The 14,958-nt window shown below is 37.2% G+C and overlaps 2 protein-coding genes across 2 annotated transcripts in view; both read right to left on the bottom strand.

Moving 5' to 3' along the window:
• Positions 1 to 14,958, bottom strand: part of LOC145671026 (sodium-coupled monocarboxylate transporter 1-like) — a 96,694-nt gene that overhangs the window by 49,129 nt on the left and 32,607 nt on the right. Inside the window, exon 2 of the mRNA XM_081739683.1 lies at positions 3,343 to 3,552. Within this exon, the coding sequence (XP_081595809.1) occupies positions 3,343 to 3,548 (206 nt within the window). The 5' untranslated portion in view covers positions 3,549 to 3,552. The remainder of the gene's footprint in view (positions 1 to 3,342; positions 3,553 to 14,958) is intronic.
• On the bottom strand, positions 7,713 to 8,579 carry LOC145671491 (uncharacterized). The gene has a single exon (XM_081740681.1). The coding sequence runs from the start codon at positions 8,577 to 8,579 to the stop codon at positions 7,713 to 7,715; it is 867 nt and encodes a 288-aa protein (XP_081596807.1).

Raw genomic sequence — 14,958 nt, forward strand, 5'->3', positions numbered from 1 at the left:
AAATTTTCATTGCAACAGCAACTCATAACGTAAATCGTTCTTTGCCCTTCCGGCCGATCCTCCCCCCCCCCAGAAGAGGAAACTTTCTTATTTTTTATATATAAATAAAACCCATCCCAAAGTTTGGAGCCCTTAAAAGTAGCAGTATGACGACCTATCGCCCCCCCAGAAGTCGGTCCTGGATCCGCCCCTGTTTTTATGCATGTGGTCTCGAATCAGATTCCCGGTGGGAGACCATTGATTTCATTGCAGCGGTTTAGATTCTACCTCAACCTATAGGTCCACGTTTCATATAGTCTCAGTGCTGAAAAGGGACGCTAAGCTCCAACTATCCTAGTACAAAATTTAAGTTTTAAGTAGAAATTCAACGTTCAATTAATCCATCCGTGGTTTTCCCTACAAATTTACTTCGTTACAGCCAGGAACGGCGCCAGAAAAGTTTGATGGGGTGGGCGGAAAAAGGCAGACCTAGTTGCTGGGTGGGCGGAAAATGAAAATAAGAACTGGGCAATGTAGATATCTTTTGGGCATAATTAAGTTTCAATTTTTAAACTCTTTAGTTAGCTAAGGCTCAGACCGAAATAGGGGAGGGACAAGGATGTGGAAAACAGCTGTCTTGGCCTTATAGAAGGCTCAATTCCGGCATTAACCTGGTGGGACTGAAGAAATGCAGGACCTAGGATGGGCTGCGAGAGTTCGTGGCTATATGCTCTACCTACCGAATTCCGCGTAGCAGACCTCTACTTCCAGTTTTTTAACAATAATAACAGTGTGTACTGTGTAGTCGATGAAGTTCAAGACAGCTTTACCTTCTCTCCCTCCAAGAATGCACATGAATGCATAGAAATAAAAGAAGGTTCACACAACACAGACTAACAGATAATACTCTACCTTTCGTTAATATCATAAAATACGCAATAAGTAAGTAAAGTAAAACAAGAATAAAATAGGCTATTGCAAACATTTTTATCTTTCAAGCATTTTTTACAAAAAAGCAAGAGACAAAAAATATAAATCATTTATATTTTCTCTCGTATATCCTTAATTTGTGCACATTAGATTTTTTTGACGTAATCTGTATATGCAACAGCAAAGATCTATGTCACTAAAAGAATAGGGAAATTCGACAGCGTAATTGTTTGATCATACCTTACACAGAAATCTTTGAAATTGAAACTCAAGTTGAAAAAATAAAACAATTATAAATTGGATAAAGAAGTAAATAACAATTAAGGAAACTTCATCATGATCCACAGAAACAACAATGAATTTTAAACTATGAAGGGCTGATCACATGGTACGAACAAGCTTACAATAAACTTTTACCTGCACTTTAATGGAGTACATTGCGTTGATTGTTATGTCTAACATCGAATAATTTTACCACATTCTCTACAGCAATAGTCATTACAAGTTTTCTTTCTATTGACAGGAAACAAAGATCGCTTAGGCTACAGTTTGCCATTCGATTTCTTAGATATGTTTTAACACGTCTAAGACATGAAAAAGAACGTTTACATGGTGAACTAGGTACAGGAATGGTGACAGCAATTACGACTAATTTGTGAATTTCATGAAAAGCAATTTTGAAACGATCCATCACTTCAGTAAACTGAAAAACGGAAGTAATTTTGCATTGCTTTTCCTCCTCATAACGATTCAAAACGTTTGGGAGAAGTTTCATTTCCACCTCCACATTATCGACATCACATCCATAGTGACGTGCAAGTGGTTCAAGTTTTTCAAATGAGAGGAAATGTTCACTTTTAGGGTGAAGAATGTTTATTCCAGTGTAAATTGGCGTTCAGCTGTATCTGGAATTATGTTTGTAAATAAAATCATTGTTCATTGCAGAGTTAAACAGCGTCTTAGAACCTATTACATTACAATCGAAAGTAATACCTATTGCTTTTGAAGTATAGGATGTCACCTTCATTATTCTACTTCTTTTGGGGTGGGCGGATGGGTGGGCAAGGCCATTCATCGGGTGGGGAGTCGCCCACCCCCGCCCACCCTTAGTGCCGTCCCTGGTTACAGCTCTCGAGTTTATTACACCTTTAACTGTTTAACAGCTGAAAAACATCATCTTAAAATTTAGAGATTTGTAATGAAATATCAAAAACGTGTATTGAGAGAAAGATCTAGGAGGCACTACAAATATTATATTTGTCCAAAATTCCTCCCACAAAAATAATAAGATATAAGGAATTAACGCAAATTAAAGGAACAATTTCTTGGAAAGCTAAAGTCAAATATATATATATATATATATATATATATATATATATATATATATATATATATATATATATATATATATATATATATATGTGTGTGTGTGTGTGTGTGTGTGTGTGTGTGTGTGTGTGTACAAGGCCGGATTTAGGGGGTGCATAGGTGCACGTGCACCCCCTTCTTTTAAATATACACTACCTAAAGTGAGAAGCTAGTAGTGAGTTTTGCAAAATCAATAGTTTAAGTCAATTTTCTGAAGGTTGAAGGAAAAGAATTCATCGAGAGTAGACCCTTAGCATTTGCAAAGGAATTCCTCATTCAGATCACAGATGCCTAAAGCCATTTAAAAAACTCAAATTTAATTCAAATATATTGGCAGTTATTGGTGCAACCCCCTCAGAGAATCCTAGAGCCGGCCGTGTATATATATATATATATATATATATATATATATATATATATATATATAATGGAATCTTCAATGTCCCAGTAGTATCCCCTTTAGGACGGATGATTAATGAAAGTGGACGACTAAAGGAATAATTGGTGAAATGAAAATGTGAGAGAAAACGGGAGAATCCCGAGAAGACTCAGGAACACGATATTGTTCTTTAAAAACTCGTGTCCTGGAATTGAAACACGGACAACTCGCAAAAGAGTTCAGCATTCTACCACAACTCCCCTGTCCTCCCTTTCTTTCTAACAGTGCAGATATTTGTACGATGCATTGTATCAATATCCTTGATTACATTTACATTTAACAAATCATTGCCCTACAGCTAACAATAACTTAGACACTATGGGCATTATGCAGAGTCCTTCTGAAGCGTGATTAGTGCCATACGAAAGAGTTCGACTATCTTATGTTTCCTGCAGTAGTCAGGCCTTTAGTATGACGCTAATCATACGTCAAAACAAGACTGCATAAGGCGGTATATGTCCATTCGACAATCTATTGACACCCTTTATTGCTCTACTTTTGAGATAGAACATGTGAATTCGGGCTCGAAAGATGAGCCAACAAGTACTCCGTCACTATGTTCCCAGAATTACCTAAAATGTTAAGATAATTTAAAATATAAATTTTACATAATAATTCCTACTTACCTCGCTATGAGAGACATAGCCATTGGAAAGGTGGCCATGCTCCTATTAGCCATTAAAAATTCGCTAGCTGTCTTTTGTTTTCCTCCAAAGCAACCATAAAATACTCCAATTCCAGCAGAGACTGCTAACATCCCTCCGAAAACAACGTAGTCTGGCCACGCGAATCTTCTCACCAGTTCTTCTGTATTAGGCACTCGATCCTCCATGGTTCTGAAATATAACATACAAAGTTTAATACTCTAAGCATGTTCTTTTCATCGTGGTGAAATCAGTGGCGTCATTTGATATTTTGCTTGGGAAAGTGTATTACTCAGCAGGGAGGCAATTATCCCTCTGACCTCCCTAAATGACGTGCCTGGATGACGTATGACTTCGAAAATTATTAGCTACACGAGAATAACCCAAAATATAATAACTTTTATGCTTATATGATATTTTGAGTTTGAAGATCTATCACCTCAGCAATATTTTTTTTTTCAGCCAGTCTAGTATCGAACACCATGAAAGAAAGATAATTAATTCGATTATTTCCCAGCACAGCTAATTTATCCATATTTTCCCATATGAAGTGCATTAGTAAATTATGAAAAGAACATATTTCAAACTTACAATTAATATATATTATAACTTAGGTATATGACGAGCAACATTGAAAACACGATGCATCAAATGACTCCATTATTAAAATGAAACAAGTGAGTTTCGTTTCACAGTGTAAAACTATGTTAGACTTCCAAATTATGCATATTCTGTACTCAAACTTGAAATAGTACATTCAAAACTATAGGTTCTAATAGTGAAATAAAATAGCACATGTTCTTCCGAGTTTGAATCCATATCAAAAAGCCATTGCTCGCAGCCTCTTGTTGTTTTGCCCAAGGATGTTATAAAATAGAGGATCTGCCCATACAACAAAATCGTGAAGCCATACGTCAGTTTCGCCACACCTACTCTGCCCGCTCCGCGCCACTAAGATCGCAATGTTTCGAGTCAACAAACATGGCGGAAACGAGAGTAGCCAATCAGACGCGCGAGCTCAGACGATGCTCAGTTGTTTTTTTTTGGCTTCACTGAGTTCATAGGATGAAGATACGTGTGGGCAGATCCTCTATTTTATAACATCCTTGGTTTTGCCTCTATGGAGATACATTTGGAAACCGGAAGTGCTAACTCATGTTTATTATTTCCGGTTCCAATAGAAGAATTAAATCAGAGGTGAAACATATTCTTGCGGTACTGAATCCATATTAATTATTTGCTTGTAGCTATCTACTTCCATTTTATCCATTAACGTCCCGCGATTATGCCCTTTAGGCTAAAGGAGACAATGGTTAAGGCTAATTAATGATGATGGAAAAATTGGTGGGAAGGAAAAATGGAAGGAAACAGGAGTACTCCGAGAAAACCCATGGACACGATGTTGTCCAGCACAAACTTACTTTACCGGGGACCGAACCAGGAACCCCACGCACCAGAGGTAAGCGCTCTAACACTGAGCCACCGTGCTCTCCTCGTTCCTTGAAAGACTTTTGACTCAACTTTCATCTATGTGTTAAAACCGGAAGAGACGAAAAATCTACAATTTTTGGTTACAACACTGATCGCATAACCCAGAAAAATTTCATTTCATTTTAAAACTTATTCTTGGGACGCTCAATCTGTGTAAAATAATAATAATAATAATAAAAGCAATGCTTTCCGAAATCTCTTACCATTTTCGCTGTGTGGAAATTAAGTATTGAAACCGAATAAAGTTTAGTAAATTTCAATCACATCCAATTTTCGTAGATTGTTGCGAGTGGTGACGGTATGTTTCCTTCAGATGTTGAATCGATTAAAAAAAAAAAAAAAAACGCTTGTCGTTATCTATTACCGTTTTCGTTAGATGGCGATTAACGTTGAAACCGGAAATGGTTAGTCACAACCACTTCCGGTTGCCGTACATTGTTGTAGGTAGTGATGGTGTGTTCTCTTCAGACGACAAATCTATTTAAAAAAAAAAGCTTCTCCATGTTTTTTTTTATCGCTTTTCCTCTATCGGAGCAACGTTGAAACCGGAAATGGTTTATTTCTACCACTTCCAGTTTGATTGCAAGGTTAACAGAGGAGATGGAATCTATTCTTGAGAAATTGAATCAATTGCAAGAAACCGCTTCAAGATAGAGTAATTCGGGGGAAAATGCGCATATTAAGGTATTTATTAGTACTGCTCCAAAGAGAAAAGGACAAGCCAGGTAAAAATTACGGAGAACAAACTTTGATCCTTCCTTTATTATAATATATGCACCATTGGTAGGCACATGTATCATAGAGTAAGTAATAGTGATTCATAGACAAGTATATAAAGTGTGCATTTTACCAGAACAATGGGGAAAGATGCACATATACGGGGAATAAGCACACATGTACGGCTCAGAGTATGAATAAGAACGTACATTAAGAAATTCGAGCAAAGAGAAACATCTGTGCAATTGTATAATAAGTACATAAGAGAAGGAATATGTATACTAAACAGAAAAGTAAATGGACACTCTGAAAAGTAAAATTTGGCAAAATTGCATACCATTAAGGATAAAAATAAAAAGCTTTGATAATGTTACTCCTATTATTTGTTATCTAGAAATCCTTGACTTTCTTCGTTTTGTTGAATATACCTAAGTATAACATGAGCACACAGATTGAGTTCTGTGACAGGGATATAGAAGTGTTTATCGTGGAAATGATTTACATGTATTGTTGAACCATGTGTTCACAACAAGAGTAGACAAATTGTTCGTAGTGCACAGTCAGAAGATTGGCGTACAGTACATCATTGTTAACACGTACCACAAGTAATCCACATACTGTTGTCGGGAGATCGTGTAACACACTTTTCGTGGCACCATTGGAGACATTGCGCATACCGAACCCAGTCACCTAAACGAACAGAATCTGAAGCGAAGTAATAACGACGGCAAACACCACAATAGTTGTTTGGATCAGTCGTGGCACTACTGGAATGGGCTGCACATGAGCCGTCTGCAGAGCGTTTAGTTTGATGTGTCGTCTGCACTCCCAACTTTGAACCTTTCTTTACTTGAAGCCGTTCAGGTGTCTTGCGCTTCTTCGTGACGATTGAAGCAAGATGACCTGAAGATGTCAGCGCTTGTGCATTTCGTGGAGATGTTCGACGTGCACCGTCTCTGGATGGAACTGGACATATGTCAGCAAAACGTCTCATTTCATGTTCAGATGAAGCGGAAGAGGTGGACTCTGGTGAAGTAACCAAACTTTCTGCTGTTGGAGGTTGAGTGAGTCTTGGTTCATGTTCACCCTGGGCTAAGCCTGTAGAATAAAAGAATACAAAAGAGTTAATACCTGAACCACCAACTAAGCACATGAAGAGCCGGCAGCATAATGTTCTATTGGACTGGCCATAATATTTTACTTAATAAATATTTCCGTTGTTAATAGAAAGCAGTGAATAAAATTCTTCACGCTAACAGAAGAAACCTCCATTTCTACGTAAGCAATACCTTACATTGAAAACTTTGTTAGGTCTGTAAATATTAAGGACAATACAAAGATTAACACAACAAAAACTTTTGCTACCAAATTACAATGAATGAAATAAATATCATAACTTAAAGTCTATGTCTAACATCAAGATTTTACTAAATGTCGATATTGGTGAAACATATGAAACTAGATATCAAAAAGGTGGAAGTGTAAAATATTGTTTCATGTATATTGGATAGGCAATCAAGAGTACCATAGCGTAACGTATTGGATGTTCGTTGGTTGATTACAATTTGACGTCCCTTGTCAGCACCGTGGCTAAATGAGACGGAGACTACTGCTTAAAGTGGCATCTCAGAAACTTCTCAGGATAGCATCCGAGGCTTTAAGCTCCCAGCGGGATCTGAACCCGCAATCACGAACACCAAAGGCGATCACTTTAGTGGTGATTTAGATACAAGTCGAAAATACAAATAGAGCCTAGAGAATAACGTTTTATGCTACCGTTACTTATTATCATAGAGTACTCACCACCAGTAGATACATCTCCAGCTTCAGTTGCAGTATCAAATGCGCTAGCTGGCAGAGCGTCTGGGTTTACTGGAAATATTCCACAGGCTCGGAATCCATTTACTGCAGCGCCAACATTAGCAGCCTTTCCCCAAGCTTCAGCAAACAGATTACCAAACACATGTTTAGTGATTTTTCGTCCTCTGTTCTGGCGAATGAAAGAAGCACATTGGTCGTTCCAGTACACTTTGAGAGGCTTAAATATTGCTCTATCCAGTGGCTGTAACCAATGAGTTGTGTGACTCGGCAAACATAACAACGAAGTCTGATTGTCCATGTAAAATTGAATAGCTTCGATGTTGTTATAATGAGTAGTGTCCGTCCAACACTACCAGCACCCGACCAGAAGGTTTGTGCTCACGAAAATGTTTCAGCCAAAGTAGAAAGGTTGCATCTGTCATATAGCCCGACTCAGACATCACTACAACTGACCCAGGGGGCAGCCCATCCTGGAATTCTTCGCGCATTCTGACACCTTTGAAAATAACAAATGGAAGTATAAACGATCCACTAGCACTGATACATGCCATCACTGTCACCGTCTCTCCAGTTGTCACTGCGTGTATTGCCCGTTTCCCTTTCGCAGCCAAGACTTTTCCCGGTTTGTGAATCAGCTGGATCCCTGTTTCGTCGCAGTTGAACACATGCGATGCTAGTAGTCGACTTCCGTCCTCATTCTCCATTTCTTTATCCAGAAGGCTGTAGAACAGATTACATTCTTCCTTGCGTAAAGCATCAGATAGAGCATATGAGAGTGGTTGAGCTTTGCGAACACTGACGTTTCTGTGTCGTTGTACTAATGCATATAACCAATCATAACCAGCACTCTTCTTTGAGGAATTAAACGGATGTTTCAGTCCATTTATTTCGCAATATTGATATGCTATTCGTTTCACATCTGCCATAGTAAGCGGAAACCCCTTACTCTCCAATGTTAATAAATGGTCCACCAACTCCTGTTCCGTAGCACCAAGGGAAACTGGACGCCCTAATTTTGGTTTATAATCTTGATTCTTCTTTAATCTATGCTGTAAAGTTCTATGTGGTACACCGTATGCGATGCCAGCTGTGTAAATTTTCATACCTTCCCGTATAGCGGTCAACGCTTCTTGAATTTGTTCCTCTCCATACGCACCTCTCCCCGTACGTCTCTTGTAATTTCTAACCATTTTTCTGAAACGACACAAAGAAGAAGAAACATGTTAAGCTAATTAACTAAAACTATGATTCACGACACATTCACATTTTACACATTCACAGTAATTTCAGTACTCATAGTGTCTTGGTTTAGCACTCAGAAGGTCATGGATTTGAACCCATCGGCATACCATACTGTCTGGTTTTCCGGGTTTCTTCTTACACTAGGTAAATGCCGGGATGATATCTTGTAAATCAGCTATGATCGACTTCCTTTCCAAATCTGTCTTTTCGTTGTTGTTACCAGGGCCTAAAATTCAACGAAATTACAGCTCCACACTGGTAAAAATTGTATATAGTATAGAAAAACTAGTTTAGTCAGCATTAGTTTAGACATATAATCAGTGTTCTGTCCAGTACATCATGTTTACCTGAGACCAAAAAATATTATTATTATTATTATTATTTAGGAAAATTTTGGCATCCAGAGCAAACAAAATTAAAGGCACATTAGGTTACATATTTAATTGTGTTGTATTAAACCATAAAATACAGGAAAAAATTCGGTAAGAAAAATAGTCACACTGGAAGAAAAAAGTCACTTTTTCTTACATAAGAATTTCACTGTCATTTTTCCGTGATCATCACGCTGTCTCAGTCTGTTTTCTGCCAAGGCAAATACACCGTCATACCAGGGCTGTTCCTTTGACTTCCTACCAACTTCAAAACGCCTTTTCTTTCTGGCCAGTCATTTCATAACAGCAGGGGTTGAGCTAAAATCTTCCAACGGACCCATATTTATATTAACGTGAAGGTAATTTTTCACAGTAGTGGGAGCTAAAGACAGTCTGTTATCTGTTTTCAATATGTTGTAGTCACTTATAAGTCTTTCAACATCGGAAGAAGATGGTTTCGAAGCAACAACTCGGGCTAGACTTGTTGACAGAGCATGAAATGACTGATTTCCACAGATTTTCATGAGAAGGCTTTTAGCGTCCAGACCTTTCAACATACTGCACGATGATGCCTCTCTATATTGCATTGCGAACTGCAGAAGATTTGTATCAAGACAAGTAACTTTGTGGCATTCGCTTAGGGCATCATCAGTTACATACTCTTGCAAAACACACAAAGGCTCCAAAGCAACAATACTGTCTTCATACAGCAAACGCTAACAAAGTTAATTATGAAATCCAGGACTTCGTAGCGTACTACAGAAAATCTCTTTTCTCACTGACATATTTGTTATGGGATTTATTACGACTTGTGTTACGATGAAGTTGAATGCTATGTAATGAGTACTGTATTTCTCCGTTGACGTTCTCTTGCACACTTCGTTTAAAAACGTTTTTTCCCACCCGCCTAACAGAGGTTTCTCTTTCATACTCTCCAATTGTGCTACAGTTCTATTTTTATTTGTTATTAGGTCCAAAAGAAACATTTCATCACTCTCAAACTTCTGCTGACAGTTCTTGTAAACATATAGAGCGTCTGTCACAAGACACAGAAGATGAAGGCGATCTACTTCTATCCATTTACGCAGATGACCATTGGCTTCATTACATACATGCTTTCCGTTTACAAGTAAAGGCAGCTTGGATACCAATTTTTTAGGAGAGTAGTGAGCATACTGAATGAAAATGTTGTCCACCTGACGTCAAAATATTCTGGGTAGTGCAAAACTTCTAAATTATTTTCTGAAGCTATCATCGTTAAACCTTTCGTTCGCTGAGCTGAAGAGTGATGGAAAACACAGTTCAAATGCTGCTTGTATGAGAGATGAAACTTCTTGGACATTCTTGGTGACATCTTTCCATGCTAAATTAATGAGATGGGCAGCACACCAAAGTTTCAAGAGAGGCAACGTTCCACCTGAAGCACTCTTTCATCAGTTAACAATTTCCATACTCCTTTCTGTTCTCCTGTATTCATGTTTTCACTATCAGTAACTATCGAAGTCACTCTGGGAAACATTACTCATTCTACTGATTTTCGTAACGCTGTGCTTCGGCTAAATTTTTGGCGGTTATTGATGTATGTTATCTCTGGTAGTACATATTTCTATAACGGGTTGTAAGGATCGTGTAATTTTTATCTACGAAACAACACATTTCATTATATCGGAAAAGTGTAATGTCCTATTGAAACAACAGATAAACGTGCAGTTAGTTGCATATTTTAAAACTATATGAATGCAACCAAAAACGTTTGAAAACTAAATATAGTTAAAAAGTTCCTTCACCTCAAAATTGGCAATGGTTTTCCTAGCCATCTAGGAGACACCTATACGTATTAACTCTGGCTTAATGTCATACTGGCAGTTATATGGAATTGAGTAACCCCCATTGCATAATGAGTGTATTGAATCAGTAAGACTTAGTTTGACACACTAAACGCGTTTAAATGCATAATCCGAGAAAAGTAAGGTACTCACATTAATACCACTCCACACTTTAAGATTTATAGTTCCACACTTCTTTTCCACAGTTCCACAAAGTGTGGAGTACTCCACTCAATATTAGGCCCTGGTTGTTACAGTAGTGAAAAAATAGCTCGAGGTTTCTTCTGCACTTTTGCGTGAAATAAGATATGCATATATTTACTGTGATGTACCTCATCTCCCCCCCTGGCGTCTAAGCCTGGTGATTTTTTTCATCTAACTCACAACAATTCACTTACCACACTGACTTCCGTTCCGCACTCTCTCATTTCCATTTTATTGATATAAATTACTTAATTGACTTATTTGTTTTCATATTATGTAAACGGATGTTTCTCTCTGCTTTACAAATTCAAAGTTATCTATTGTTTGATTTTTTTTTCACACAAGTCTTCTTCTTATGTGTGATTCAACTTATATATTAACCTACCACGTACCCAGGCTACGTTCGATGTATATTTTAATACTTCGTAATTTTGTTCACATCACACTGTTGGGGCAATTTGCGCATATGCGAATTTTACCCGTACATGGATCTCTGCATTTTCCCCCAAACTATAAATAAAATTTGTGGTTAGCAACACTGACACACTGGTCTTGTAACACCCATGTGCACGCCCAAGTGACCTTGGTGCACGCCAGCGTTGCGCAAGCCGGTCATTGTACTTGACGCGCATGCCTCTTGATCAGCGTTGCCAGATCTAGCATAATGATGCTAGATCTAGCATAATTTGCATGTCTTTAGCATCTAGCATCTTGTTTTTAGCATCCTGCCCAAATCTAGCATAATTTAAGCATGTTTATCAAAAAACCGTAAAACCTGGAGATAAGAAAGAAGTTGGTCGTGGGAAGAAAAGAAAGGCAGAAATGTATCCTCTTCCATTGATTCATACAGTCGGTAAACCATACAGCCAGTCTTATTTTCCGCAGTAAGTTAGAAAAGCCTTTGGGCTTTTTTGTGTGTGTGTGTGTGTGTGTGTGGCTCCACCGGGGTTTCCAATCCTTTAACTACGAGGGATGGGCGGAGCTATGGGGGTCATTCTCCCCCCAACTTTTTGACAACTTCACTATCTTTATTTCTGAGTTCATGATCATCCTTAGTCCTGAAATGAAAGGTCCGAGACCGACCAAAAATTTGCCCCCCAGCGGACAACTCCCAACTCCGCTTATGCTGCGAGGTTGCTTGAAGTGTTTTGCCCAATGAACACCATATAGTATCGCGGACATTATAATTAACTGTATGTGTGTAATGTATTTCCTTATTACATACTGCATGCAAGAAGAAAGAAACCACTGATTATACATGAATTAGAAACTTCAAGCGGAAGTAGGATTAAATCTTGCAAACGGTGCGACGTATTGAAAAAAAACTCCTCTTTCTGGTACTCTTCGCCGATTTTTGTCAAGACGTGTTTCACTTGTGTCTGTAAAGGGACATGTACAAATGTTGTGAAGAATGACAAGGAGATTCATACTCATATGTGAATGATGCGCTGTGTAGAGAGTACAAGTTCAGCTAGTATGTCTTTAAAGAATTGAAAAATAATAATTAATTATTTTCTTTTTTAAAAAAGAAACCACATAGTTCCTGCAACACCTGAGAAAAATCTATCCTAAAATATACTGCAACTAGAAATTCCACAAAGTAAGGCGGGTTGCCAAAGTACAACCAAGAATGGTAGGATTATTTTTCAGTCAGCTTTCTCAGAGTGATTGAATACAGGTAATGGATGTTCAAGTATGTATCATGGCTGTTTACATATCGGTGTTGCTCAACGTTTCTCAGAATACCATGTACTTTTTCTGTGATTTGTTGTCCACTGTGAGGAGCATCTTGGTGATCGAATTTTCTGAAATAAAAGGACTATTTTACTAACTTTTATGTTTGCTGTTTGAAGTGCTTAGATACCCGCAGTTTATTTATAAAACCATTTTTATTTGATTAATCTACTTCAAAAAAGACACTAAAAGTCAAAAGAATAATAAAAGCGCTAAAAAGAAGACGATAATAATAATAATAATAATAAAGTGCTTAAAAGCACAAAATAAGTTATTATTATTATTATTATTATTATTATTATTATTATTATTATTATTATTATTATTATTATTATTATTATTATTATTATTATTATTATTATTATTATTATTTGAAATCGTGCCAAGCAAAAATATTTTTGACTAATATAAAATTATTTTGATGGTAACTTTATAAATAATTAATGCGTTTGGCTTGCCACGACTTCAAAATAGATAGATAGATAGATAATATAATAGTAAAAAATATTTTCTGCTTTCAAGTGCTTTATTATTACTACTATCATCTTATTTTAGTGCTTTTATATTTTTTGTTGCCTTTTTCTGTCTGTTAAAAATAGGTTCATACTTTTTTTAAAAAAAAAAGTTTTGATTAACACTAGCATCATCAAATTCGGTAATACTATATAATCTAACTGAATTGCCATATTATATTTTCATTAAACCCAAGTTTCCACTTAACTGTTCCCGATAATTTAGTGGCCAGCGCGCGCGCGCGCGCGCTTTTAATGCACGATGCTCCGGGTTCTATTCCTAGTGAGGGAACATAGAATGAATGACAGTTGTTTGAATTCCATTTTAAACTGTAGGTCCACACCGTGTGTAAATTCGTTGCAGAAAAGGTTACAACTCACTCCAACAAACAAACAACAATTCCAAGTTTCCGTTTAATTCAGACACATCGTTTGCAATGTAAAATGACGTTGAAGACAAATTTCTCTTAGACCCCTATATATTTTTCCGTTTAGCATAAATATATTTTATTTTAAAATTAGATAAATGAAATGAATGCTTCAGAAAAATGAAAGGTGCACATCACAGACTTAACTCAAGGAGAGCTAGGCTTTCCTAAACTACTGTTAATGTCTTTAGAATACTGTTGGATCAGTCTTTCAGTTCTCATATGTAGAAAATATACTAGTTATGTCAAAGGCGCACATAATAAAATCAACAGCTCTTGGATTACCAGAATGGTTTTTCGTATCTCATATTAAACTTATATTAAGGTGTTGAACAGCTGTCTCCCAATCGACCATTTGGCCAGTCATAGCCCTCCCTGAGTTCTAGCAGACTAGCACCAACTAACTCTATCAATTTCGAGTTTTTCTTACAACTACTAATTGTTTCTCTTTTGAGACATGGTTCAGAATTTGTGTCTTATCCGAACACTGAAAATAGACAGAACAACAACAATTTTCTGCTATATCTAATATACAGTATTACAGTAACTGAACTGAGTAAGTGAACTTCTTGTGCAACCACGTGACTCTTTCTGTAACATTGCAACACGGAAAAACAGAAAATCACTAAAAGTCACCGAATTTCGCACGGTGTTTCTCGGACATGTTGTTGATAGATACTATTCAAATACAATCGAAGATATTTCATGTCTGAGGAAGGATCACCGACAGAAATTCCTTAAGAATTTTGCTTCTGTGTTTTATGTTGTCATTCCCTTATTATTTGTTTAACATTTTCAAAATGTTGAAATTCCTCAGGGTACGGTAATGTGTGGCATACATGGGTGCCCGAAGGGGGTATGGTGGGGTCCGGGCCCCCTTGGCTCATGAAAATGTATACGTATCATAGCAAACCATGTATATTAAATACCAGACGTACTATAGCAACCATGGGGATGCCCCCTAGAACATTTTCTTCGGGCGCCCCTGGTGGCGTGACATTGAATATGGTAACAATGCATACGGGATCTTCCTCGAATATTTTAAGGCACTCGTTCCTTCTTTTTTTTTTTCAGCAACTTGTTTGACACTTTTACTATATATTTTCATTTTCATTCATACACATTACAATTTGAGATAGTTTCCAAAATTAGTATCGATATAATACAGCCAATACAGACTATAGAATTAACACTAAACATAACGGGCCATATGCAGAGTCGTTCTGACGCGTGATTAGTGCCATACTAAAGA

Source organism: Thermobia domestica, chromosome 15 (genome assembly GCF_964235325.1).
Source record: "Thermobia domestica chromosome 15, izTheDome1.hap1.1, whole genome shotgun sequence".
NCBI classification, from domain to species: Eukaryota; Metazoa; Arthropoda; class Insecta; order Zygentoma; family Lepismatidae; genus Thermobia; species Thermobia domestica.